The 25,572-nt window shown below is 39.8% G+C and overlaps 1 protein-coding gene across 5 annotated transcripts in view; it reads left to right on the top strand.

Moving 5' to 3' along the window:
* Nucleotides 1–23,936, top strand: part of IMMT (inner membrane mitochondrial protein) — a 67,402-nt gene extending 43,466 nt beyond the window's left edge. For 3 of the 5 annotated variants that reach the window (XM_061168758.1, XM_061168757.1, XM_061168755.1), the window contains exons 6-15: nt 64–171; nt 4,624–4,760; nt 9,658–9,761; nt 11,364–11,499; nt 12,029–12,158; nt 16,459–16,473; nt 17,797–18,020; nt 20,745–20,876; nt 21,859–21,988; nt 22,992–23,936. In XM_061168758.1, the coding sequence (XP_061024741.1) occupies nt 64–171; nt 4,624–4,760; nt 9,658–9,761; nt 11,364–11,499; nt 12,029–12,158; nt 16,459–16,473; nt 17,797–18,020; nt 20,745–20,876; nt 21,859–21,988; nt 22,992–23,605 (1,730 nt within the window). In that variant the 3' untranslated portion in view covers nt 23,606–23,936. Of the gene's footprint in view, nt 1–63; nt 172–4,623; nt 4,761–9,657; nt 9,762–11,363; nt 11,500–12,028; nt 12,173–16,458; nt 16,474–17,796; nt 18,021–20,744; nt 20,877–21,858; nt 21,989–22,991 lie in introns of those variants that run through there. The other 2 variants (XM_061168756.1, XM_061168759.1) reach the window with 2 other exon arrangements.
* Nucleotides 23,937–25,572: the final 1,636 nt, after the last annotated feature.

Genomic DNA, 25,572 nt, shown 5'->3' with positions numbered 1-25,572 from the left:
GTGTTTTTATGTCCCCATTAGCTGTTGAAATTCTGTGCTGAAATTTGATTTCCTCTCATTTAGTTTTACTGCAAGAGGAAGCATCCTCAACTTCTGTAAGGGAGCGGCCACCTGAAGAAGTTGCAGCTCGGCTTGCGCAACAGGAGAAGCAAGAACAAGTTAAGATTGAGTGTATGTAAACCTGACGCTTCTTAAGTACTTGGGTCATCTCTCTCGGTTGCTCTCTTCTTCAGCTGTCACACAAGTTTCTCATCTGTCGGCTCTTTGTGGTTTCTTTAGTGGTGTTGCTCTGTTCACCATCTTTATTTCATCATTTGTGTTCTTTCCATCTAAACTTTTACCCAGGTGACAAGGGCTATTCTAATCCGCATAAATTCAAGTGATTCACGTACTTTGTCCTTTTGTTTTTATCATGGTTAGTGCTGAAGATTCTTTATACTCTGCGGAACAGAAATTATTTATGTTTTGGCCACTTGCCTAAGAGTCTTCTGTTACACTCATACACATATTTGTGCAGGTTGGAATGGCTCCCACTCTGGTTTATTACCTGGCCTCTGGACTCAGTCTAGCCACCCCCTTATCTGACATCATTGGGGGATGGAATGTTCCACACATTGCTGGTTTCCACCTAACCGAAGCATATTCCTTTTTAAGTTTCAATTTTACATTAGGTTTTTTGATGGCTTAAAGAAAGATGTTAGTGGGACTTCCCTGGCGGTCCAGTGGTTAGGACTCTGCGCCAAGGGCCCAGGTGTGATCCCTGGTCGGGGAACTAAGAGCCTGCCTGCCGCAGGGCCAAAAAAAACACAGATATCAGTTACCTAAAAATGTATTTTCCTGTCTTAAACGAGGTACATGGAACATAATTTATTGTACTGTGCTACAATATATTGATGTCCCTGGAGGTAGTGTGCATGTAGCTTTTTGCTGGACCAAGAGATGTTAGTTTTAAATTCTTAGGACAGCTGTTTATAGTTTTTTGGTTTTTTTGTTTTTTGTCTCCATCACATTTTTCTGTTGTTTTTTTTGCCTTGAGTGGTTCTTGTTTTCCTTCAACTTGCTGGCTCTGTCCTACTCCTAGGAGGCAGGTTTGTTAGAATTGTGTACAGAGTAGAAGGGCCAGAATGAGCACAGATGTAGGGCATTCGTTTGATTACTTGGATTTGGTTTTTGGTCTTAGCTGTGTGGGTTTATTTTGGGGCTCTTTATTCTGTTCCATTGATCCATATGTCTCTTTTTCTTTCAGTACCACACTGTTTTGATTACTGAGCTTTGTAGTGTTGCCTGAAGTCTGGGAGTGTTACCTTTCCAACTTTGTCCTTTTTCCTCAGGATTGTTTTGGCGATTTTGGGTCTTTTCTGATTCCATATAAATTTTAGGATTATTTGTTCTAGTTCTGTGGATAATGTCGTGGGTGTTTTGGTAAGGATTGCATTAAATATGTAGATTACTTTGAGTACTGTGGACATTTTAACAATATTAATTCTTCCAGTCTAAGAACATGGGATATCTTTCCATTTCTTTGAATCATCTTCAGTTTCCTTTATCAGTGTATCGGTCTTTCACCTCCTTGGTTAGGTTTATTTGTAGGTATTTTATTTTATTTTTTGGTGTGACTTTAAATGGGAATTGTTTCTTTACTTTCTCTTTCTGATGTTTCATTGTTAGTGTAAAGAAATGCAACAGATTTCTTTATATTAATCTTGTATCCTGTCACCTTGCTGAATTCATTTATCAGTTCTACTAGTTTCTGTGTGGAATCTTTAGGGTTTTCTATGTAGAGTGTCATGTCATCTGCATATAATGACAGTTTTACCTCTTCCCTTCCAATTTGGATACTTTTAATTTCTTTTTCTTGTCTGATTCCTGTGGCTAGGACTATCCAGTACTATGTTGAATAGAAGTGGTGAGAGTGGGCATCCTTGTCTTGTTCCAGAATTTAGTGGGAAGGCTTTCAGCCTTTCACCGTCGAGTATTATATTGGCTGTGGGTTTGCCATAAATGGCTTTTATTATTATGTTCTCCCACATTGGTGAGAGTTTTTATCATGAAGGGGTGTCGAATTTTATCAAATGCTTTTTCTGCATCTATCGAGATGATCATGTGGTTTTTGTCTTTTCTTTTGTTGCTGTGGTGTATCACACTGATTGATTTGCATATGTTGAACCATCCTTGTGACCCTGGAATGAATCCAACTTGATCATGGTATATGATCCTTTTTATATGTTGTTGGATTCGGTTTGGTAATATTTTGATGATTTTTACATCTCCATTCATCAAAGATATTGGCCTGTAAATTTTCCTTTTTTTTTGTAGTGTCTTTGTCTGGTTTTGGTATCAGGGTGATATTGGCTTATAGAATGACCTTGGAAGTGTTCCCTCCTCTTCAGTCTTTTGGAAGAATTTGAAAAGGATAGGTATAAGTTCTTTTTGTATATTGCTGTAGAATTCCCCAGTGAATCCATCTGATCCTGGATTTTTGTTTGCAGGAAGTTTTTTTAAATTATAGATTCTATTTCACTTCTAGTGATTGGTCTGTACAAATTATGTTTCTTCTTGATTCAGTTTTGGCAGGCTGTATGTTTCTAGAAACTTGTCCATTTCTTCAAGGTTGTCCACTTTGTTGGCATATAACTGTTCATAGTATTTTCTTCTTAATGATTTTTTTGTATTTCTGTGGTATTAGTTGTTATCTCTCCTCTTTCATTTCTTATTTTGTTTATTTGGGTCCTCTCTTCTTCTTGGTGAGCCTGGCTAGAGGTTTGTCGATTTTGTTTACCTTTCAAAAAACCAGCTCTTGCTTTGATTTTTTTTCATTTTTTTAATCTCTGTGTTATTTATTTCATCTCTAATCTTTATTATTTCCTTCCTCCTGCTGAATTTAGGTTTCATTTGTTCTTCTTTTTCTAATTCTCTTAGGTGGTAGGTTAGGTTATTTATTTGAGTTTTATTTATTTGTTTTTGAGGAAGGCCTTTATTGCTATGAATGTCCCTCTTAGGACTGCTTTTGTTGCCTCCCATAGATTTTTGTATGGTTGTGCTTTCATTGTTGTTTGTCTCGAGGTATTTTTTGATTTCTCTTTGATTTCCTCTTTGACCTATTATTGGTGTTTTAGTAGCATGTTGTTTAGTCCGTATGTAATAGGTTTTTTCTCGTTTTTCTTTCTGTGGTTGATTTCTAGTTTCATGCCATTATGGTCGGAAAAGATGCTTGAAATAATTACTATCTTTAATTACTTATCCTCAATTTGTTGGGCTTGTTTTGTGTCCTAGTATGTGGTCTGTCCTAGAGAATGTTCCATGCGCACTTGAAAAGAATGTGTATTCTGGTTTTTTGGATGTAGTGTCGCTGTAGATAGCAATTAAGTCTAACTGTTTTATTGTGTCATTTAGGATCTCTTTTGCCTTGTTGATTTTTTTGTCTGAAAGATCTATCTGTTGATGTCAGTGGGATGTTAGTCTCCTACTATTTATGTATTCCCATCAGTTTCTCCCTTTATGTCTGTTAGTATTTGTTTTATGTGTTTAGATGCTCCTATATTGAGTGCATATAAGTTAATGAGTGTAATATCCTTTTCTTGTATTGATCCTTTTATCATTATATAGTGTCCATCTTTGTCTTTCTTCTTTGTCTTTCTCCATGTCCTTTATTTTAAAATGTATTTTTTCTGGTACGAGTATTGCTGCCCCTGCTTTCTTATTGTTTCCATTTGCATGAAATATCTTTTTCCATCCCCTCACTTTCAGTCTGTGTGTGTCTTTCGCCCTAACATGGGTCTATTGTAGGCAGCATATTATAGGTTCTTGTTTTATTATCTAATCTGCCACTCTGTGTCTTTTGATTGGAGCATTTAGTCTATTGACATTTAAGGTAATTATTGATAGGTATGTGTTTTTTGCCGTTTAAAATCTTGTTATCCAGTTAACGTCTTCTTTGTTCCTTTCTTCTTCTTTTGGTTTTTCCTTTTGTGGTTTGATGGTTTTCATTTGTATTATGCTTGAATTCCTTTCTTTTTGGTTTTTGTGAATCTGTAGCGTGTTTTTGATTTGTGGTTACCCTTGTTTTCAAGTGTGTTAACCCATTGCTATATCTGCTTGCTTTAGACTGATAGTCATATAAGCTCAAACACATTCTAATAGATCTACATTTTCTTATTCCCCTCCCCCACAGTTTGTGATTCTGATGTCCTATTTTATATCTTCATGTTTATCCTTTTGCTGTTCACTGTAGTTATAATCGCTTTCACAAAATTTTTTTGATTGTTTCTTAAACTATATGCTGGCTCATTTAAGTGATCTTCAATCCTTTTATATATTTGCCTTTCCTATTGCGATCTTCCCTTTCATATAGAAAACACAAAACATGTTTTATTTTGAAAAAATTCAGATATACACAAAAGTAAAAATAGTGTAATGAACCTGCATAGATTCACCATCTGGATTCAGTGATTATTAATATTTTATCATATTTTAAGTGAAATTTTGATTCGCTAAATCTGTATTTTGTTTGTTTTGAGGGGGAAATGCAATGCAAGACTCAACAGGTGAACAGGGAAAGATTAAAGTCATTTGGCAGGAGGGATCTAGTTTTTAACTTTTTTTTTTTTTTTTTTTTAACTTCAGCACTAGCCAAGAGCTTAGAAGATGCTCTGAGCCAAACTGCTTGCATTACTCAGCAGGCTATTGTGGCTCAGAATGCTGCGGTCCAGGCTGTCACTGCCCACGCCAACATACTGAAAACAGCCATGGACGATTCTGAGGTGGGCCAAAGAATGTTAGACATGATTTCTTCCTTCTAAGTTGGGCTTTCTCTCAGTAAGCGAAAACGAACTAGAATGATGGTCTTTTTAGAAAAACAAAAAAAAATGAAAAAAAAAATTTCAGGTGTTCTTTTTAATGAATTTTATATATGGTGCTTTATCTCACAACAGTGATATGGTATAAGAATTAGTTCAGATTTGCTTTCATATCTTAATAGTGCTTGAATGTATTTGTTGTTTGCCTTTTTTCTTTTGCTTTAAAATCGCCAACTATTTTTTAAAATAAACTTTTTTTGTGAGATACTTTTAGATTGACACACAGTTAAAAGAATAATACAGAGATCCCAGGTACCCCAAAACACCAGCTACTTTAAATGCTTATGTTGATTATTTAACTTACATTGGACACTTCAAAGAATAAAGTAATTACACTAATTAAAATGTAATACTGGGACTCGGGGCTTCCCTGGTGGCACAGTGGTTAAGAACCCGCCTGCCAACGCAGGAGAGCCGGGTTCGAGCCCTGGTCTGGGAAGATCCCACATGCCGTGGAGCAACTAAGCCCGTGCACCACAACTACTGAGCCTGCACTCTAGAGCCCGCGAGCCACAACTACTGAGCCCGTGTGCCACAACTACTGAAACCCGTCCGCCTAGAGCCCGTGCTCCCAACGAAAGAATCCACCACAGCGAGAAGCCCGAGCACCACAACAAAGAGTAGCCCCCACTCGCCGCAACTAGAGAAAAGCACATGCGCAACAACAAAGACCCAATACAGCCAAAAATAAATAGATAAATAAATTTATTAAAAAAAAATGTAATACTGGGACTCAATAAATTTCCTTTATAATTACATTCAGTTATTCAGTATATAAAAATGTATCTTGACACCAAGTCATTTAAAGAATAAAATGGGGGGCTTCCCTGGTGGCGCAGTGGTTGAGAGTCTGCCTGCCAACGCAGGGGACACGAGTTCGAGCCCTGGTCTGGGAAGATCCCACATGCTGCGGAGCAACTAGGCCCGTGAGCCACAATTACTGAGCCTGCGCGTCTGGAGCCTGTGCTCCGCAACAAGAGAGGCCGCGATAGTGAGAGGCCCGCGCACCGCGATGAAGAGTGGCCCCCGCTTGCCACAACTAGAGAAAGCCCTTGCACAGAAACAAAGACCCAACACAGCCATAAATAAATAAATAAATAAATAAAAAATTAAGGGAAAAAAAACGTTCAAGTTTGGGTAGAGAAAAGATTTGGTCTGCTACTTCCAACAAATGTAACTTTAAAAAAAAAAAAAAAGAATAAAATGAAATAGAGAACCTATAAATCTCAGGAATCAGGATCATGCATGATCCGTAAAGTTACTTTGCTACCATGACTGTGGTTTTTAAAAAATTTAAATACACTTCAGATTGCTTTAGTTGTATGTATGTGCATCACGAAGGAGTTAAATTAGACCTCTGATGCAAACAGTCAAGAAACTACAACCTTTGAAAAATTAAAAGAAAATTCTGTTTTGTTCAAAGCCCACGAGAAAAATTTAAATCTTAGAGTTCAGTCAGGAAAGTAGAAACCACACAGGAAATACTTACTATGCTGGTTATACACATGTATAGAGAAGGCTGGAAGTTGCATGATATCAGGAAGTTGAGTTCACACCCAAGTAGGTTCTTTCAGAAGGACAGTGATTAGAAGCTTTAGATGTCCATGGCACTGCTTTGGGGGAAGGCTGCATAAGAGGGTATTTCCTCTTCCCGCTGAACACATAACATGTAGTACATGTGGATTAGACAGTATGAGATCGTTTACAATAAAGATGTTACAACTAAAGGATACTTTATAGTAGCACAGTTAACCAGATTAGGGAATAGTAGCTGGTGTTAACAAAATAATCAGAAATACGTATTGAACACAAGTTTTGAAGTGTTAAAAATTGATCCCAACTCTTGTTTCTTGTAGTAAAAGAGGCTGTAGGTGCACATGGGCTTGTTTTATAATATATACTGAGTTAATTTCTCAAAGCTTTGTTTATAAACAGTTGGACCAGGCTTGATCGTAGGGGAATCCGATGTCTGTTTTACAGGACAGCTTATCCTTGGACCTCTATAAACAGGAATACCTTTAACAGAGGGAGACACATTTTGGCCCCCAGATATGTCATTGACATTTACATGATTCATGAGTCTGTTTGGGTTAGTTATGAAGAGTTATCTTAATACAATACCAGGGTCTTGTAACAGCATATGATAAAGTCTTGGAAAATTTTTTATACAGGATACTGATATGGCCCAAACCAACAACATTTTTTGATGTATTTTATTTTGCAAGATGGCTAAAGTGGCAGTTCACTGAATCTTTTTTTTTTTTTTTTTTTAATTTTATTATTTATTTTTTATTTTTGGCTGCACTGGGTCTCTGTTGCTGCACCTGGGCTTTTCTCTAGTTGAGGCGAGTGAGGGCTATTCTTTGCTGTGGTGCACTGGCTTCTCATTGTGGTGGCTTTCCTTGTTGCGGAGCACTGGCTCTAGAGCGCAGGCTCAGTAGTTGTGGCGCACGGACTTAGTTGCTCCGTGGCATGTGGGATCTTCCCGGACCAGGGCTCGAACCCGTGTCCCCTGCATTGGCAGGCGGATTCCTAACCACTGCACCACCAGGGAAGCCCTCACTGAATCTTCAACTTGATTATTCACACCATGAAATTAATTGGTTTTGTCACTTTGCAACAATCTATGTAGAACATAAAAATTAGAAAAGTGAGATACAAAGATAGAAAAGAAGTACCAACTATTTCTTCTAAAAGCCGGGGTTCTTAACCTAGAGTTGGGTCTGTGGATAGAACTCAGGGGCTCACTGAACTTGGATGGAAAACATCTTTATTTTCCCTAGCCTCAAAAGCTTTTCTTCAATTACGAATAGTGACAACAAAAGCAGTAGTGTTAGTAGTATCCATAACTTTATTACCAAGAGAAAGCACAGGTGTTTTCATATTACATTATGGTACTTGCAGATCTCTTGAAATAGCATTTATGCTCATCACTACTTCTGGATTAGGGTATTTATTAGTTCTACTAGATCTTGGTTTCTATTTCACAAAATTAAAAAATGTATATTTTATGACCATATTTCAATGTAATTGGGCTTCTCTGCAATCTAACAGTTTCATTTTAAGCATTTAAAAATGTTACCCTGAGAGGCTTCCTCAGACTGCCACAGTGGTCTGGTGGCAGGGTTAATCCTGCCTTAAGGAACTTGGTTGTTTAAACTTTCCATTGATAATGGATGTACCTTTAAAATCGAGATCACACTAGATGTCAGTAGGAACATAATGTGGAGAATTGCTTGTGAATGACCCAAACCAGAGGCATTACTTTTGCTGAGCCCTATTCCCCTTAAAGTAGCAGGCCTAGGGCTGCAGAGGCAAAACCACTTCTGTTTCTAACAAGGGGAGATACGGGTTGGGCATCCAAGGCCCAGGACACCGCACTGAGATTGCACTCATGTTTTAGGTGTGCAGCAGCCCCTGTAGTGGCCCTCTTTGGACGACTTGAAATATAATTATTGAACCAATTCAGTCGTTTTTTTCTTTGATAAAAAATATTTCATTCTTTGGTAATTTAGTATGTTCCTATTCCTCTCTAAGGTCCTAGCATAGTATATAGTTACCCCTCAGTATTTGCAGGGGATTGGTTTCAGGACCCGCCACGGATGCCAAAATTCACGGATGCTCAAGTCCCATAGTTGGTTGGCCCTCCTGCATCTGTGGATTCAGCCAACTGCAGATTGTGTAGTACTGTGTTGAAAAAAATCTTTGTATAAGGGGACCCATGCAGTTCAAACCTGTGTTGTTAAAAGGTCAACTGTACTTTGAAGAGAAGCCATAAGGTGGTTTTTGCTTCATATCTACATATAATATACTACTTTAAACGATACGTACTTGGCAGAAGAGAAGGGAGAAAAAAAGTCATTTAAAATAATTAATAACTAATTTAAAAAATAGTTTTAAAGAGTTGAAACACTTCCAAATAACATTCCGCTCATTGTTTATATGATGCAAAGTGAGAGGGGGATGCAAGCTGGACTCGCCTATGCCACACCTTCAGTGATCGGCTTTCTTACACCTTGTGTGAGCATCTTGCTGCACTGAGTGTGATTATAGTGTTAGAGGTGGTTTCTGTTTTTGCTATGATGTATCCCCTAAGTATTAGCCAACTCTGCTCAGTTGAAGAAGTGGCAGTCATTTCCAGTGCTGGAGCAAAACATGTTAGACCTGCCTAAGGAATTTTCAAGGGAGACATACATATATATATATATACACACACATATATATATATATATATATATATGTATATATGTATATATAAAGATAAAATTCACATTCTGTAGAAGTCAACTCAAGGTAGAGTGGGGTTCTTGACAGTAGTTGATTTTCTCCTTAAAAATTATGGAGGGTCTTTCTTTAGGGTAATGTTTTGGAGGAGTAAGGACCCTACAAATGGGTAAACTTTCTACTTATTCTTACTATGATTTCAGTAGACCTGCAAATAAGAAAATTTTAAGCACTGGTGCTTCATTGAAGAATGATTTAATCAACAAACAATTCGTGACAAGTTATTGTTCTTACTAATCTTTTCTGCTTCATATCTCCTTTTGAGACTCTGATAAAAAATATCATGTCTCCTTAGAGAATGCTTGTGTGCTGGAGCACAGTCTTTTACAGTTTTGGTGCGGGTGGTTGACGGGAGATGGTTCATGGATTTCTTTGAGCCTGTCCGTGAACATTAGATTAAGAGCTCCTCTTCCGGAGAAATAGTGTATATAACTGTTTACTTTTTATATAATAAGTCATGTTATTGTGACAGTAATAGCAGTTATTCATGTTTACATAATTAAAACTTTTTGTTTAGATTGCAGGTGACAAGAAGTCAGCTCAGTGGCGCACAGTGGAGGGTGCATTGAAGGAACGCAGAAAGGCAGTAGATGAGGCTGCCGATGCCCTCCTCAAAGCCAAGTAATTACTCATGGACTTTAACAAGCAATTAGGGCCTCCTGGGGGCTTTCTTTGTACTGTCTGCATAGAAAGGGGAGGCAGAGAAACCCTTCCCTCCCTGCTCTGCCTGTACTGTATTGGTGATAGGAGCACGGAAGCTTAAAAGGGAGAGAGGGAATAAAATATTGATATATAATCCAGCCAAAATAAACTTGGCAGAAGCCTATATAAAAGATCTTGTATAAAAATCAAGTTTTTCTTTGGATTATTATTTAGGTGATACGTGTTCTACAGATTTACTGAGGCTCTGCCATCATTTCAAGATTTTTCTGGGATGGCTTGAGCAATTTTATCAGAAATTAAAGAGTATGTCACAGTCTCTTTGCCGTAACTACCAAAGTAGTTAGCATATATAAGTCTAGTTTTATGCCACCTTGACCTTTCCTGGAAGTTGGCTAAAACTAGGATCAAGCAAGCAAACCAAGTGCAAGATCAACCTCTGACAATGGGAACCTACATTTGAATAAAGGGCTCTCATCAACATTATGGAATTGTTATTGGGTGGGCCAAAAAGTGCCTTTGGTTTTTTACGTAAAAATGAAAAACATATTTTTCATTTTCTCCAAGAACTTTATTGAACAATGTTTTCACCCTTTTGTTCCACTGCCTTCTGCCATTTTTCAGGCAACTTCATAATTCCATCTTTTTGTGCGTTTCAGTTGCTTTTTTACCTTTCTTGAAATAAAGTGTAATATGCCGAAAATGTTGCTTTTTTTCTTCCACCTTCAATATTAAAATGGCCACACAAAAAAATTCACCAATTTTGATAATTCTTTTTTTAAATGCGTGCTGATATGACAGCTGTCACATACAATCTAACGAAATTGTTTAAGTGCTACTAAAGCCATCTTACGGAAAAAACCGAACAAACCTTTTGGCCCACCCAATCAATATTTGCCATTCAAAATTTTGCTGTCTTCTTAACAAAATATTTAGAGAAAGAGAAGCCTTCTAATAAAGCCAGCATATCTTTTAGGAGATTGAAGGCATTATGCTCACATCAGTAGACCATGAGTCAGGGCTCTGAGTTCTGTGTTCTGTGGTTGGGTAGACCATAGTCCATCCAGCCTGAATCGTGAGGGCTCCTGAAGACCCAGCTATTTGCTTAGTGAGCTCTTAGGCCTCCTCCCTTGCCTTTGCACTCCTCAAGCTCTCATTGGCAGGGGAGTCAACCTAATCCTTGCAAAAGCTGCCATTTATTGAGTGCTTCTGATGTAGCAGGCACTGTGCAAGGTACTTAGCATGAATTACCTCTACTCCCTGTATAAGGGTGAGCAGCACAGGAGAGGCCAGTCTGGGAGCTGAATCCAAGTCTCTCTGGTTCTGAAGCCTATGTGTTTTCCTGTACACCATGCTACTCGTCCGGTTCACTCTATAAATCTAGCTTCTCACCAAGGTGTTTTCAGTTGTTGGTGAGGAAAGGTTCTCTGCCTGTTGACTGAAAAAGCATTGAGTAGTTTTTTCCAAATTAAATTCTTCATAGACTTAACAGTTGTTTGTCATATTCTTTAATAAAGTTGATAAGGACTAATACTAAACCTGTTTTGTTTTATTGGTTTCCAGAGAAGAGTTAGAGAAGATGAAAAGTGTAATTGAAAATGCAAAGAAAGAAGAGGTTGCCGGGGCCAAATCTTATATAACTGCTGCAGAGGGGAAACTTCACAACATGATAGTTGATCTGGATAATGTGGTCCAAAAGGTGTGTTTCTTAGATCTTGTGCAAGTATTTTTTATTTTTAAATGTAATTGTTTTGTCAAAGGATTTTTAAGAATTCCGGAAAGTAGTAAGATTCCTATCATCTTTCTCTCTTTTCCCTTGAAAAGCATATTAGTTGTAACTAATTTTAAAAACTTGCTTTGGACACAAAGTGGATTCTTCAGTATTGTTGATACTTTTTATAATAGGTAAATATTTGCTCATGGTCATTACCACTTATGGAAATTTCACAAGTCTGCATTTGTGATGTGTATGGGTAATTTCCCGTGACCCAGAGAAAGAGGGACAGGGGCACAGTGAGATGGGACAGGGCCTGTCCATGGCATTTGAATAGAATTAGAAGGAAACAAAGACAAGACTTACATTCTTTTTTCTGAGCTTGAGATTTCTTTCTATATATTGCTTATACACAACCAAATGTAAATAAATAAATGAATATGACTTAGAATATTCTGGAATGTTTATGGCACTTTTTGTTCACTTTAACCACATACCCCTTGTATCTGTTCAGGTTAAAGCAGTTCAGTCTGAGGCTAAGGTTGTGTCTCAGTATCATGAGCTGGTAGTCCAAGCCCGGGATGACTTTAAACGAGAACTGGACAGTATTACTCCGGAAGTCTTGCCAGGGTGGAAAGGGATGAGTAAGTACAACTGAAGTGTTGGTACTTTGCCTTTTTTGTTTTTTTTTTAACGACTGATCAACTGATCTAAACTTGCTTCAGCTCCATTCTCTAGTCTAAACCCCTCTGGCATGCATATCTCATCTGATATGCAGTATCGTGTTTTCAACATTTTATTTCAGTCACACCTGTGACAGGTGACACACCTGGTATAGCCATGGTGGACACAAGTTCCAGCCAGTGTAATTTGGAATCTAAGTGAGTGAAGTGACATAACCTTGACTCTATTAACATATTATATATATGTAAAATTATTCAAAACCTTTGTTACTTTAAAAATATTCATAATTAATTACTTAAGGCACACCTTATGACTGCTCTGTGACAACACTGTGGTTGAGAACTCACCCAGGGGTGCTGGGTGAAAAGGAGATCTGCTGTGTGGCCTTCAACTTGCAAATAGCTCAGACTGCATGGAACAATTACATGTTGTAACTGCAGGGAATAGTCACATTTCCTTGAAGCTCTGTGAGAATAATAAGAATCACGGAGATTACCAGTCTCAACAAAATCAAAACAGTACTTCCTAAATGCCAGTGTCTGTTAGAAACTGAACATCAGGTAGCACCTGAAGAACTGGCATTATAGACTTCTCTGGGGTGAAGGTGTCAAGGCTGCATCACAGAACCGTGGCTGGTCTAAGGAGCTCAGGTAATCAAGACAGTGCAGGAATTTTAACAGCATCATAGCCAACCACGGAGATGTCATGGCAAGAAGAGTCAAGGCTGTTATTAACTCAGATATGTAGTTAGCTTTTTAATGTAGTTGACTCACTTAAGAGGGAGATAGATACCAGATTCTTGTCAAAGCAAAAAATAAAAGCAGGATTTGTAAGAGAGGATTAAATGGAGAATCATACAAAGTTCAGTGTGGGAACAGTGAGTCAGTCTTATTTGAACGTTGTTGGTTAAACTTGTTTAAACTGACTAGCAGCAAAGGGGACGGTGTGTCCTTGAGCAGGCTCCCTTAGGCCACAGCTGTACCATTTCCCTCACCAGAATTTTTCAAGGGCTGGGCTTCATTGAGGTTACAACTGAGACAGATGTTATTATCCCAGAAACATCCTCCTCCACAAGTCACTCTACCACGTTACCTTTTTTTAATCCTTCTGAAGTACTTACTCACTGGTTTTTGTTTGTTGTGTGTGTATCTCTGTCCATTGGATGTAAGCTCCTTGGCTTAAACCTGACGTTGGTGGACAGTAGGGAGTCTAGGTTGGCTGCAGTAAATTAAATAAGATTGAAAGGGCAGGTCAGGCTTTGCCTATGGAGAGTTAGTTATGAGTGCCATCCCTAGAAATTTGCATTCTCTCATCTAAAATACTTGTCTTCGGTCTTCCCAGTAGGCTAAATCCTACTCATTTTTCCATGCCAGCCTGTGAAGTTTTTAGCTTAAAAAATTTGGGGGCCTGGGTCGGGGGGAATTCCTTGGTGGTCCTGTGGTTAGGACTCCGTGTTTTCACTGCCAAGGGTGCAGGTTCCATCCCTGGTCAGGGAACTAAGATCTTGCAAGCTGCGTGGTGCGGCCAAGATAAAAAAAATAAAATAAAAAATAAAAATTTTTTTTTTTTGCTGATTAAAAAAATGCCCATTGTAAAGCATGAAAACATTAAAGCAGGTGTTCTCAGCTCAGGGCATTTTGCCCCCAGAGAATATTTGGCAATGTCTGGAGACAGACTTGTCACATTGGGGGCTTCTACTGGCATCTAGGGTAGAGGCCAGAGATGCTGCTCAGCATCCTGCGGTGCACAGAACAGCCCCTCCAACTAATAATTATCTGGCCCAGAATGTCAGTAGTACCAAGGTTGAAAAACCCAGCATTAAAGAAACGTATCATATAGAAAGGGAAAATCCTCTGCAGTGTAATCTTTGGATTAGTTTTTAGAGGGAGGAAGGCAACCTCCATTTAATTTCTTATTTTTAAAATAGATTGAAAGGTACAAATGGCACCTGCTGAAGTTTTTCCCTTCCAGCCATGCCTACAGCTGCAGAGTTTTCCTGCCAATGCTACTGATTTCTTGTGTCCCTCTGGAGATAGTGACTTATTCCATGATTACCTCAGCCCTCCGTATATGTTCTCGCTTCTGAAATCTTTTAAGACCTATACTAAGCTCATTAGTACTGATTTGTGTTACCAGTTATTTTTCTCTTATTAGTCTTATTTCCCTAAGTTATAAGTATCCTGGTGATACTCATCTGTCTAGTACTTTTTCTGTGTTCGCCATAGCTGAGCACAGTGGCAAACATAACAATATTTAGCTAACATTGTTGAGCATTATTTTATGTCTAGCACTGTGTTCTGAGTGCTTCACATGTAGTAACTTTTTTAAAGTTCATAACAGTCCTTTGAGGTAAGTTTTATTATTATGCCCGTTTTATAGATGAGAAAACTGAGACACAGAGGGCTTAAGTAGTTTGTCCACGTTTGGGGCTAGGGCCAGGATCTCACTCTTACCTACTAGCCTCACTGTTCTCTGGCTGATTGATTCGTATTGGCAGCACAGGACCCCCTTTTGAGCTTTTGAGAAGAGGAATGATGTGATTATAATAAGTAGGAAAATTCATTTTTATGAGCTTGAGGGTGAGTTTGACGTAGGGAGGGACGCCTCAGGGTAAGGAAGCTATTCAAAGCTGCTGGAGTAATCTGAGGGCGAAGTGATATGGGTCACCCAGTGTGTATGCCAAGGGCACTGAAAATGAGGAATAGGAAAGAGACTTAGAAGTGATCATTCACCAATTGTTTTGTTTTGTTTTTGGCTGCACCGGTGCGTCTTGTGGGATCTTAGCTTCCCAGCCAGGGATCGAATCCAGGCCCCTGTCAGTGAAAGTGCCGAGTCCTAACCACTGGACTGCCAGGGAATTCCCAGCAATTGGTTTGTTGAACCATAACTTGTATCTAGTGAAGTTGACGATGTATATACTCCCGATCCAACAGTTCAGTTCCTAGGTATGAGCTCAGGAAGACTCACACAGGTGCTCAGGAAGATTCATTAAAATGTTTATAGCAGCACTGTTTGTAAGAGCAGAAAAATCAAAGACAGTTAAATACCACACGTATGGCAGTGCAAATGAATGACCCAGACCATTTCTCTTGAACATAAATGTTAAGGAAAAGCAAAAAGTTGCAGAAGAATGTGTAAAATAGGATACCGCTTACATGAAGCTTAAGAACATGTAAAATGAAACTATATATTGTTTAAGGATGCATGCATATGTGAAGTATAACAAAATGAATGATAAACACTATATTCAGATAGCGGATACCACTGTGGGAGGAGGGAGGAGGAGCCACTAGGAAGTGTGCACATGGGTGTTGCCAGGATGAGAGGATGAGGTGCAATTTGTAGGTTGTCAGTATTCCCGAGGGACATTTCCTTTATTGCTAGTAGACTAGTATATATAGCCATACTTACGTGCCATGTTCAGACTGACCTATTATCTCTTAACCTTGTCCATCTTTTGCCGGTTTTTCCTGCAGCATTGGGACAGATCCCTGTGTCTTTGGTTGAATACCAGATTAAGTAGTTGAACTTTTAGAGCCATTTTGGTTGAAAAATACTTGTCTTTGAACTTGTTGAATCCAAGGGTCATACCCAGGATGTTAAGAAGCTTATTCCGAGAGGCAGGAGACTGGCTGCGGGTCCCCTCCTGTCAGGTGTTCACGCAGTGGTACTTGTGATCGTGGTGGGGAGCATCATCCAAACTCTTCAGAATGTTATTCTTTTTTCCTTACCGCCACGTCAGGCAGTCGTAGTTCTTAGTTTAATTTGCACACATTAAGCACAAATTTAATGTGAGTTCACTGTTTTCACATTTCCAAAGGAGAAAAATTAATTTCCTAAGTATTTGCAGTGTTAGGAGAGGCGTGGTATTGAGAACACAGTCAGGACTGTGACGTCGTGAAACAGTCTACAAACTAATGCAGACGGGATAAACGAGAATCGTAGTTTCCATGTAAAAACTAAGTTGATTGCTTTACAAAAGTAGTTAGAGATGAGTCCCCGGAAACCAAGACTACTTTAATATCATTGACTCTCTGATTTTCTGAAATGTTAGAATTTACCGTGATTTATATAATGTTTTCTGATCCTTTAAAAAATTTTTAGGAAATACACTCATCATTTTGCTTTCCAGTACTAAAATATGCTTTTTCTACTACTAGCTTCTGGTTCCTTCTTGCTTTCTTTTGGATATTCCTATTTAATGATTAATAACTGAAACATGTACTTACTTTTTTTCAAACTTATTCTTTTTCTTTGTAGGTATTTCTGACCTAGGTGAGTAATTATGTGTATTTTATGTTTAAAGGCTTCTGTTTTGAGTCTTAAAAGACTCAAGTCTTTTTGTTTTGCCTATGATTCTTATACTAAACCGTCTAAATTAATCTAAAGTAGAATTATGTTGCATGTGATAAATCTGATTTGTATATTTTTGTCACCCATGTGCTCTCAGGAACAAAAATGTTTTCACTATGTGATTGGAAACCTGTAGATGTGATAGATATATATGTATATACATTTTTAAGTTTTTATTTTGTAAAATTTGAAACATTAATAAGAAAACTATAATGAACTCCTGTTTACCCATCACCCAACTTTAGCAGTTACCAACACATGGCTGGTTTTGTCTCATTTATTCCCCCAACTTATGTTGAAGCAGATCCCAAACATTATATTCTTCAGCTTGTAAAAACTTTCAGTATGTTTTTTAAAAAATGTGATCACCATACCATTGTCCCAGTCAACAATAATTTCTTAATGTCATCAGAGATATCTCTTAAGTGTTCAAATATCCCTAATCACTTTATAGAATGAGTTTTTTTAGTTGTTTTGTTCAAATCAGTATCCAGAGGAGCTACACATGGTGAATTTGGTCAATAAATCTCTCATCCTCACTTCATTTTTTGCTTTTCAATCTACGTATTGTGGAATTGAGTTGTTTATCGTAGTATTTCCCATATTCTTTATTTTGCTGTTAGAGCCATAATTCTTAACCTGTGGTAATATATCAGAACACTTCTGGAGTGTGAGATTGGGGAAAGAAAAAAAAACCCATCAGAATCAGACTCTTTGGGTATGATTATTTTTAAAAGCTCTACAAGTGATTCTGATGGACAGCTCTGGCTGCAGGTCACTGTCCTGGATAATATTAGCTGTGTCAGAAAAAGTAGAAAACTCTTATTAGGGAAAAGTCTGAGAGAATTTGGATTTGATTCAAGTTTTAGCAGAAAATGGAGAAGTGAGTACATTTGTAAGCTTTGTATTTGTAAGCTTTGTCCTTAGAGGCAAAATTATGGCGAGTTACAAAGCCAATTTATAATCAGTTCAGATTGGAAGTACTACTAATTTGGGTTCCTGGAAAAAAACTGATTCTGTACTTGGAGGCCTCCCTGAATCATTTTGCTTGGGATTGAAAATGCTTAGTTGCTGGCCATGAGCTGTGAATTTCTGATTACACGGCAGCCTCTACATCTCTTTTTAAATGTCAGCACCTCTTGGCTTTTCTTCCTAGCTGTTTAAATTACAATCAGTTGAGGCAAGTTACCTTGTAGATGTATGATTTTGGTGAAATCATTAACATTTTCACGTGGTTTTGTTTAGCTGACAGGCTGTCCGCTGACGACCTAAACTCCCTGGTTGCTCACGCGCATCGCCGCATCGACCAGCTGAACAAAGCGCTGGCCGAACAGAAAGCCACGGAGAAGCAGCACATTGCCTTAGCCTTGGAGAAACAGAAGCTGGAGGAAAAGCGGGCGTTTGACTCTGCAGTGGCAAAAGCATTAGAACATCATAGAAGTGAGATACAGGCTGAACAGGACAGAAAGGTAAAGAAACGAGCAAAACTGCCTAATGTTTAAAGTGAATCTAACTTGTTTGCTTCTAGAGGTAATACCAGCAGTCACTGACTTTAAAATACTAGCTGTTAGTCAGGCCAGCCCCCCTCTTGAATGGAACTTTGGCCCTTGTTCTAGTCAGAACTTCTAGGGAAGGATTGGTCTAGCAGAGAGCCTTTATGTTGAGCTGATGCAGGAGTGTCAGAAAGTAACGAGTTGCTGGCATCCAGGATTATCTAGCTTGCCTTTTCCCAGTGGAGCCTCTGTCCCCTTAAGCAGTGCTGAAAGAGTCTGTTGGATTCCGAGTATATTTTTCTCCTCAAGTGTTTTTTTTGTTTCTTTGTTTATTTGGGGTGTTTTTGGCTGCAACACATGGCCTGCAGGATCTAGTTCCCTGACCAGGAATTGAACCCACGCCCCCTGCAGTGGAAGTGCTGAGCCCCAACCGCTGGACCGCCAGGGATGCCCCTCACTGCAAGCATTTCTAAGTAGTTAGTGGTGAAGCATGGATGAAGTAGCTGTAGTCTTCTGTCTGAGCACATCATGTATTAAATAGGTGTCTACAGGCTGATTTGGGAACCTGACTACTCATCCTACCTTCGGGTTTTCTCAGCTACACAGTTGACCATTCCCTTCTCCTTTTTAAAAAAAATTAATTAATTAATTTATTTTTGGTTGCGTTGGGTCTTCGTTGTGGTGCACGGGCTTCTCATTGTAGCGGCTTCTCTTGTTGCGGAGCACGGGCTCTAGGCACGCGGGCTCAGTAGTTGTGGCGCACGGGCTTAGTTCTCCGTGGCATGTGGGACCTTCCCGGACCAGGGATTGAACCCATGTCCCCTGCAGTGGCAGGCGGATTCCTAACCACTGCGCCACCAGGGAAGTCCACTTCCTCCTCCCTGAAGCTCTTTCTTCCCTAGGCTGCCAGACCCCACACTTGCTGGCCTTTCCCCCGCCTTGCTGACGCTCCTTGGCTTCCTTTGCTCAGCCTCTCAAATATCCGCGTGCACTGGCATTGTTCTGAAACCTTTTATCCATCTAAGCTGCCTCCAGGTGCTCTTCGCTAGTCCTGTGGCCTTGAAGTTTAAATACCGTCTATTACTGACACTTATATTGCTGGCTCTGACCTCTGCCTTGGCTTCAAGGGCTGTCCAGCAGCTGACTTGATGTCTTCAGCTGGATTTTCAGTAGTCATTTCAAACTCAACATGTTCAAAACAAATTTCTTGATTCTCTCCAAACTGTCTCCCAGCCCCTCAGCTGTTTCTCTCTAAATAAACCTCCATCCACTCAGTTGATCAAGCTAGAAATCATGCTCAGTTGTTCCTCCATCAGTTTTTGCATCCAGACCATTGACAGAGTCTACCAGCTCTGCATTCAGAATAAATCCCTGAACGCTCCACTTGTCTCTCTTTCAGTCACCACCACCTTAGTTCAGAGTATCATCTTAACAGGGTCCCGTTTGCATACCCATCTTTCTATGTCTATTTACACAGGCAAGTGGTCCTTATATATTCTCATCAGACACTATGCTGCTGAAAATTCTCCACTGACTGCCGACTGTATTTAATATAAAATCCAAATTCTTAACTTAAACCAAAGCAGCCCCTTGATCTCATTCCTGTTTGCTGTGAGCCAGGCTTCTCTTACTTCCCTTATTTCCCTAATGTACCAGGTACCTTGGGTTTTTTTGTTGTCGTTTTGGTGCCTTGACTACATCTTTTGCCCTGGGGTAGCCCTGTCCTGTTCCCTTCAATCTAAAGTAGAGTCTCTGTATTACTTTCTCTCATATTGCCCTATTTATTTTCTTAAAAACAAGTACCACAGTCTGAGATGTCCATTTTGCCTATCACTGGTTCCTCTCTTGAAATGTATACTGCAAAAGAGCGAGAAGTTTGTCTGCCTTGAGCACCACGGCATCCAAGCTTATAGTAGGCACTGCCTGGCACAGGGCTGGCACTTCATAAATATTTATGCACTGACTGAATGGATTCATTTATTAACTATATTGTTTCTGAGAAAAAGGAAGTTATGATTTCCAGGTAATTAGTATTAAATAATTTGTAGTATGACCCACGGCTAATTGTTAGGCCAGACATTATAGGCTTTTCATAGTTTTGGCTTGATTTGGCCTGTGTTGAATCTAAATTCATATTAAAATAAGCAGTTTCAGAGGAGCTTTCTTTGTTGAGAGAAACTGTGTTCAGTAACTGTCAGATACTTGTTACTTTTCTTAACAGTTCTGCATGGTAGGCATTATTATTCACAGACAAGAAAATGGAGACTTAGAAGATGAATAATTTCCCTAAGGTCACACAGATGGTTGCGGTGAAGCTGTGTTCGATCCCAAGTCTTTGGAGTTAGTTCTGTGGTCTCGGATTTCTTGATTCTCAGGGGAGTATGTGATGCAGGAAATGAGTGTTTGCTTTGTACAGGAGGCAGCCTGGTGATGTGGAAGAAACTCAAGTCTGGGGGTTAGAGAGACCCCTGTTTGAAATCTGATTTCGCCACAGCCATGCGACCTCGTTTGAGTCACCTTCCAACATTCAGCTTTCTGACTCATATGAGAACTCGAAATAAGAATGTGTTTCCATGCACGGCTCATCGTAAGGGGTTCTGGATGTGGAAGCTGCCATCATCGTGGTTACTGGTCTTTCTCTCTTGCTAAAAGCGTGTGTGGAGAATTGAGAATTCCTCATTACTGTACTTGGCTTCACAGGTGGAGGAAGTCAGAGATGCCATGGAGAATGAAATGAGAACCCAGCTTCGCCGCCAGGCTGCTGCCCACACCGATCACTTACGAGATGTCCTTAGGGTCCAAGAACAGGAACTGAAATATGAGTTTGAGCAGGTGAGGACCTGTCATAAAGCATCGTCTCCCCTTCAACCTCCTTTTCCCCTTTACGTTATAAACAGTCTCTGCTTTCCTTCTAATGTGCTCCATGTCATTCAGTCTGAGAGTGTGGAAGAATGGGGAAAGATTTCTAATGGTGCCTATCCTTGCTGGAGGGGGACTTTTGTATATTTCACATCTGCTCCTTTTTACATAAAGGTGTACCTATGTGTTACTGATCAGATGTGTTTTGTATTTATGTCCTAGTCATTTGGAGCCTTTAAAGCTTTAAGGAGGGTTGGTACAGGGGGTTTCAGGAATGCAGGTAATAATACTTGACACATGTGTCACCTGCTTTATCTCCACAAACTCTTGTGGATTATGTGGTAGTTCTGAGATTTTTATATTTGAGGAAACATCCCGGAGAGGTTAAGTTTGGAAACCACAGCAAACCATCAGGATACCTTTAATCATAATTAGTTTCTACTCAGCAAGTCATTTATAATATATTAACTTATTATTCTGTCTCACAAGAAGGGAATGAGGTTTTCCAAGTAAGGAAATCTTCCAGAAAATTGAAATTTATGCCAGTATGAAAAGGTATATTACTTTGAATTCTCTTTGATGAGTATTTTGAGAAAAGTGAACTCTTAAAGTGGAAGATATTGAATACAGTTTAATGTCTGGGTGGCCATAGAGTTACTTTATTTTCTAAAGTTGTCATTTTCTCATTTTAATAGATTTCTTTCTTCCCCTCCTGGTCTTCTTTCTCTAATATTAGGTTCCACCAGTAAATTTGTAGAAGATGAAACATCACATATAAGCTTTAGGAAATTTTTGAAACCTTACACATAATGTAGGAGTTTCATGACACCTGTTTTGAGATGTTAAAGGCCCTCTTTACTTTTGGAGGCAGCAGTTACTGGAAGACTTAGTGGCCCGATAAGTGACATGCACTGAGGTAGCATCACTTTTCTCTGTGCACTGTTTACCATTTCAGGACCTGTCTGAGAAACTCGCTGAACAAGAATTACAGTTTCGTCGCCTCAGTCAAGAGCAAGTTGACAACTATACTCTGGATATAAACACTGCCTATGCCAGACTGAGGGGCATCGAGCAGGCTGTTCAGAGTAAGCACACGGGCCTCCTACGGCTAATTTCGTTCAGCCCCACTTCTCAGGGTAAATCCTTGCTATGAGGATAATGGTATACGTGCACTGACATTAGGGAATAAAGATGCCGAAGTCCCTCTAATAAATGTTATTCATTTCTTAGAAAAGTAGCCCCAGATTTAATAAGTTTGTGGTATAGAGAGTTGTGAGAAGAAATTTTAAAGGATCTAAAAATTAAACCTAAGTAACTTGGAAGTTTTACTCCTTATGTGACCGGCATGAGATCACCATTTACGAGGCAGTTTACCCAACACACTTTGGTTGTGTCTCACGTGCCCTGAGTGGAGAAAAAGGTCTGTGTGCTGCATGTTCGCCCTCCAGGCTCTGCTGTTGGAGGGTTACCTGGAGGTGGTGATTTGCTGGTTCCACCCACCAAATGGATGGTTGTTATGCTGAGGCCTCCATGTGCCACACTGGAAGGGAAATGCCCTGACAGTGAGGATGCTATTAATAAAATGGGTTTCTGTGGGATGTGATGGAATCTTTTTTGTCAGGTAAGCATAGCAATAAGCTAAGTACTCATGAAATTTCAAGATCCAGTAGTCTTCCGTTCCTTTGTAGAAAGTTTCTGATGGCCTTAATGTAAGTCTTGGCTTAATTTAAATATCACATTTCTTTCTCAAACATTTCTAAAGATAAATGTATCTGAATTAGATACCCTGCATTCTCCTAGATGTCACAGGAAGAAAGAAGGGAGACTCGTCTGTGCACATCCACCCTCCCAGCTTTCTCCACGGCTACAGTAAAAACAAGTCCTCAGCAGATTATGTCGTGCCTTGTTGCCTCATGTGAAGAGGCCAGCTAGGAAAGAACGCATAAATAAGTGGTGGGATGGGCTTGGAAGAGGCTCTCTCCAGCCCCGTCTTCCACTTCTGTGGAAGGTGCACCAGTTCTCTGTGTGTATGAGGACATAGTCAGGTGGAGAAAAAAGTCTGTCTTTGCCTTTTTTTTTTTTTAATAGGTCACGCAGTTGCTGAAGAGGAGGCCAGAAAAGCCCACCAGCTCTGGCTCTCGGTGGAGGCATTAAAGTACCGCATGAAGACGGCATCTGCAGACCTGCCCACTGTTCCCCTGGGTAGCGCAGTGGAGGCCATCAGAGTCAACTGTTCCGATAGTGAATTTGCCCAGGCTCTAAGCGCAGCCCTCCCTCCAGAGTCCCTGACCCGTGGGGTGTACAGTGAAGAGACCCTTAGAGTCCGTTTCTATGCCATCCAAAAACTGGCCCACAGGGTAGCCATGATCGATGAGACCAGGAATAGCTTATACCAGTACTTCCTCTCCTATTTACAGTCCCTACTGCTGTTCCCACCTCAGCAGCTGAAGCCACCAGCAGAGCTCTGTCCTGAGGACACAAACACATTTAAGTTACTGTCATATGCCTCCTATTGCATTGAGCATGGAGACCTGGAGCTGGCAGCAAAGTTTGTCAATCAGCTGAAAGGGGAGCCCAGACGAGTGGCACAGGACTGGCTGAAGGAAGCCCGAATGACCCTAGAAACTAAGCAGATAGTGGAGATCCTGACAGCATACGCCAGCGCCGTAGGAATAGGAACCACTCAAGCGCAGCAAGAGTAAGGTCTAGGAAGAGCCTTGTAAAGTCACATTTCATGTCAAAGGAAATCGGCAGTAATACATGAAGGGTTTGCAACAGGGTCTCAGAATTGCCTAGAAATGAGCAGGTTACAGGTACTGTTCTAAATGTTAACACCTGTTGCATTTATATTATTCCTTCTTGCTGTCATGTCAGTCAACTCCAGGAGCACTTTATTTGCAACTTGTGTAACATTGTCTGTTTTTCAGGTTTTACTGATCAGGCTTGTGAGCCAACCAAAATAATGTTTGCCATCACTGTTACTATTGGTTTTGCCCTTGGAGCAAACTGAATAAAACAAAAATTGAAAACTGAGTAGCTTATCCCTTTTCAAAAAGTATCATTTCTAGTTTGTTGTGTATATGGAAAATTTCCTTGATTAGCAGAAGTAGCAACTCCTGGGCACTCAGAGTTTCCAGGCTGTGAACTGGGTTTCAGAAGCCCTAGGCCTGTTCTTGGCTTTGAAGGTCCTGGTGAACTGACTGCTGCTGGTCAACCTCAAGAGTGATGTAAATATAAGCCAAAATGCCAATATATTTATAATTGGAGATATATCATTCCAGTGATTCAAAGGCACTAGAAATAGTGTGTATCCCAAACTTCGATTGCTACCACAGGGAAAAATTATATTTTATACTGGGACCCAATACACCTGCACACACCCTTATGTGAATGTATACATGAAACAGTTTCTGGAACCATTGCTTCTCCTTTCTACTTGTGATGTACTGTGTTCTGGTCTGTGGCATTAGAAAAATGTTGGTGTCTTCTCTACCCACAAACTAATTCCACAGCCCTCAGAAAAGTTCAGGGCTCCCAGTTCTGGAACACTGGTAGTTGACCTTGCTCCTTTCTGCTATGTTGACTGTGAATCTCTCCATTGAAGTGGGGGTGGTGAGCCTGGAATCTTAAAGGGATTCAATAATTTTATGGTATATTTGAACTGGATTGCTGTAAAACCCAGAGAACTTGCTTACATAGTTCACTTCTCTGAAGATTAGAACAGTTGCCATATTGGGTAAACATTAACCAGTGTTTCACCTTTCATTTTTTACTTCATGAAGTTACCGTCAACATATTTTTTCAAAATCATGATTTTTTGTTGAGGTTTTTTTTCTTTTTTATAAATTTATCTTATTTTATTTTTGGCTGCGTTGGGTCTTCGTTGCTGCGCACGGGCTTTTTTCTAGTTGGGGTGAGCGGGGGCTACTCTTTGTTGTGGTGTGCAGGCTTCTCATTGCAGTGGCTTCTCTTGTGGAGCACGGGCTCTAGGTGTGCGGCCTTCAGTAGTGGCTCGCGGGCTCTAGAGCGCAGGCTCAGTAGTTGTGGCGCACGGGCTTAGTTGCTCCGTGGCATGTGGGATCTTCCCGGACCAGGGCTCGAACCCATGTCCCCTGCATTGGCAGGCAGATTCTTAACCACTGCGCCACCAGGTAAGTCCTTTTTGTTGAGGTTTATGTGTTCATAAACAGATTATTGAAGAGGCATTTTTATCTGAGCAACGTATCTGGAAATCATGAAAAAAAGAGGGTTGTCTATATATTTCTGCAGGTGTATACCCAGCTCCTGATTGTTACATTCAAGTCTGCATGGCACTTGACATTGTCCTTTGATTTGGGGATCCAGTGGTTCGTTTGGCGTTATTAACGGTCCTTATGTTCCTCTTAAGTGGATTCTTAATTCAACACAATACATCTAGTTTCTCTGACTGGAACACACACTTCGTGTGATGTCCTTAATCTCTGCAGGTAGAGGGACTCTCGGCACCTGTGGGCCATTAAGCTTTTACTAGAAGATAATGAGGCTGTTCTAAATTAAGCCATTCTTCCCTTTGGAGTAGCATGAAATTGTAGAATACATTAACTTGCAAAGCTGACTAACCTATTTGTCATGTTAGAAGTGTTCATAATTTTTATTTTACTCAGGAAATGTGTTAAAACATTACAGATTA

Source organism: Eubalaena glacialis, chromosome 14, assembly GCF_028564815.1.
Source record: "Eubalaena glacialis isolate mEubGla1 chromosome 14, mEubGla1.1.hap2.+ XY, whole genome shotgun sequence".
Lineage (NCBI taxonomy): Eukaryota > Metazoa > Chordata > Mammalia > Artiodactyla > Balaenidae > Eubalaena > Eubalaena glacialis.
Note: the sequence above shows the minus strand (reverse complement) of the source record. Positions and strands in the feature narration are given on the sequence as shown.